The sequence below is a fragment of the Mycetomoellerius zeteki genome, unplaced genomic scaffold, assembly GCF_001594055.1.
Source record: "Mycetomoellerius zeteki isolate Tzet28-1 unplaced genomic scaffold, Tzet1.0 scaffold87, whole genome shotgun sequence".
Classification (NCBI taxonomy): Eukaryota; Metazoa; Arthropoda; class Insecta; order Hymenoptera; family Formicidae; genus Mycetomoellerius; species Mycetomoellerius zeteki.
The window spans coordinates 1-2,550 of record NW_017257903.1 but is presented as its reverse complement, the minus strand read 5'-3'; the positions used below and the strand labels follow the sequence as shown (position 1 = coordinate 2,550).

At 41.2% G+C, this 2,550-nt stretch overlaps 1 protein-coding gene across 1 annotated transcript; it reads left to right on the top strand.

Annotated features, from left to right (window-relative positions):
• Positions 1-1,072: 1,072 nt before the first annotated feature.
• LOC108730240 (uncharacterized) lies at positions 1,073-2,503 on the top strand (the record flags this gene model as incomplete). Its single annotated transcript, XM_018459809.1, has 2 exons — positions 1,073-1,345; positions 1,446-2,503. Coding segments are annotated over exons 1-2 (1,331 nt in total), but the record flags the coding sequence as incomplete, so codon positions are not given.
• Between the last annotated feature and the right edge of the window lie 47 nt (positions 2,504-2,550).

Sequence of the window (2,550 nt, the reverse complement as noted above, 5' to 3'; positions counted from 1 at the left end):
CGTTTTATGTTCGGCAAACCATTACATCATGAATTGTCCACAATATGACACTAAAACAGTACAGCAACGACTAGCGATCATTAAAAAGAAAAGGCTTTGTTACAATTGTCTAGGACAACATAAGATTGCCGCTTGTCGAACGACTAAGCGTTGTCTCAAATGCGGACACAAGCACCATACGACCATTCATCAGAACACAAAATCTAAAATAAAATCATCGCCTTCATCGTCGTCGAAATCTGACAATCCTCCTGAAACAAAATCAACGGAGACTCATGCTCTTCATTCATCCATTGAACAACGATCACGAAGCTCCTCTGTTTTATTGGCGACAGCTCAAGTATTAGTTATTTCAGAGAATGGAGAAACAGTGAAAGCAAGAGCATTGATCGATCAAGGCTCTGAAATTTCGTTAGTCTCAGAACGTCTGGTACAACTACTTCATCTACCAAGAAGTCATTCCTTTATTTCCTTAATCGGAGTAGGAGGAAAAAAGGCCAATAAAACTAAAGGTTCAACCTCTTTCAAACTCAAATCGCATTTCGATCCTAATTCGGAAATTTCCATATCAGCACACATTTTAGCGAAATTGACGACATCACTTCCATCAGTCCAAGTTAAAGGTCAGAATTGGCCACCTTTAGAGGGATTGACGTTGGCTAATCCTTCTTACACCACTCCTGGACCCGTTGATATAATAATTGGAGCCGATTTTTACTCTCAGATCATCGAAGAAGGACTCATTAAAGGAAACGCTACATCGCCTGTAGCACAACGTTCTAAGTTCGGCTGGATTTTATCTGGTCCCACTGACAGTGATGTGCCCACCACACTGTATCAAGGATATCACACATCTATTGATAGAGACCTTCATGATATTCTTCAACGCTTTTGGAAACTCGAGGAAATACCTTCTTTTACCACTCCACTCTTATCTATGGATGATCAAGAATGCGAACAACACTATCAACAAACTCATTCACGAGATCAAGAAGGAAGATAAATCGTAAGACTCCCATTCAAACGATCCCCTACGGAACTAGGAGACTCTCGTCCGAGAGCTCTTCAGATCATGTTGAATCTATCCAAGAAATTTGCCAATGATCCTGCTTACGCAACTGCTTATTATGAATTCTTAAGTGAATATGAGAGGCTGGATCACATGACACGAGTACCTGATGGTCAATCTGAACCTGACCTAGCTTATTATCTTCCTCATCATGGCATTGTCCGAGAAAGCAGTTTATCAACACGACTGAGAGTGGTTTTCAATGGATCAAGTCGCTCTAACACTGGTACTTCTCTGAATGATCTTCTTCATACTGGAACCAAACTTCAGACTGATGTATTCGACGTCTTGATTTGGTTCAGAAAATTCCAGTACGTTTTCTCTTTAAAAAATGTATAGACAAATTAAAATTCATGAAGAGGACTGGAAATTTCAGCGGATTTTTTGGATCTCACAAGATAAGGACGTAGCTACTTACCAACTGAAAACAGTAACGTACGGGCTTGCCTGTGCCCCTTTTCTAGCTCTACGAACTCTCACTCAACTCATCAAGGATGACGGCTCCAAATTTCCTCTAGCAATCCCTTCTCTTACTCAAGGAAGATATGTCGATGACATCTTCGGCGGAGCCGATACAATTCCTCAAGTTCACGAAATCGTCCATCAGTTAAATTCGTTATGCATGGCGGGCGGTTTTCCTCTTCAAAAATGGACAAGCAATCACCCAGCAATCCTCGATTTCATTCTCCCGGAGAAGCATGCACATTCGTCAATCCAATTCGATCAATCGTCGACAGTTCATGTATTGGGCCTCCAATGGAATCCGTCCACCGACACCTTCCATTACTCAGTTACAACCTCGATCCCAACTATTATGACGAAACGAATTATTTTGTCAACTATAGCAAAGGTGTTTGATCCACTCGGGCTGCTTGCCCCCATCCTTATTACAGCAAAGATATTCATGCAAGAGCTATGGGCAATCAAACTAGGATGGGATGACCCCTTACCGCTACCTATCTCAAACAAATGGGCAGAATTTCTTGAGCTACTTCAACACATACCTCAGTTGAATTTCCCAAGATGGATTAACTTCGAATCTGGACGTCGCTTAGAAATTCACGGATTTTGCGACGCATCGCAAAAGGCTATTTGTGCAACTATTTACATCAGGTCTTCAAATCAAAAGGGAGAAATTACAACCAGTTTAATTTGCTCCAAAACAAAGGTTGCTCCTTTAAAAAAAATAACTATTCCACGTCTCGAGCTATCTGGAGCAGTTATGTTAAATAACTTGGTTTCTCGAGTCTTACAGATTCTTCAGTTTGACGACCTTCCCATCTATTTGTGGACCGACTCAGCTGTAGTTTATACTTGGATAAATAGTCATCCCTCTCGTTGGAAAGAGTTCGTACACAATCGGGTTTGTCAGATTCACGAGACTTTACCTCAAGCAATCTGGAAATTTATACCCAGCCGATTGTGCAACCAGAGGTTTGACACCTAATCAACTAAGTAAGCATTCAATTTGGTGGTCTGGA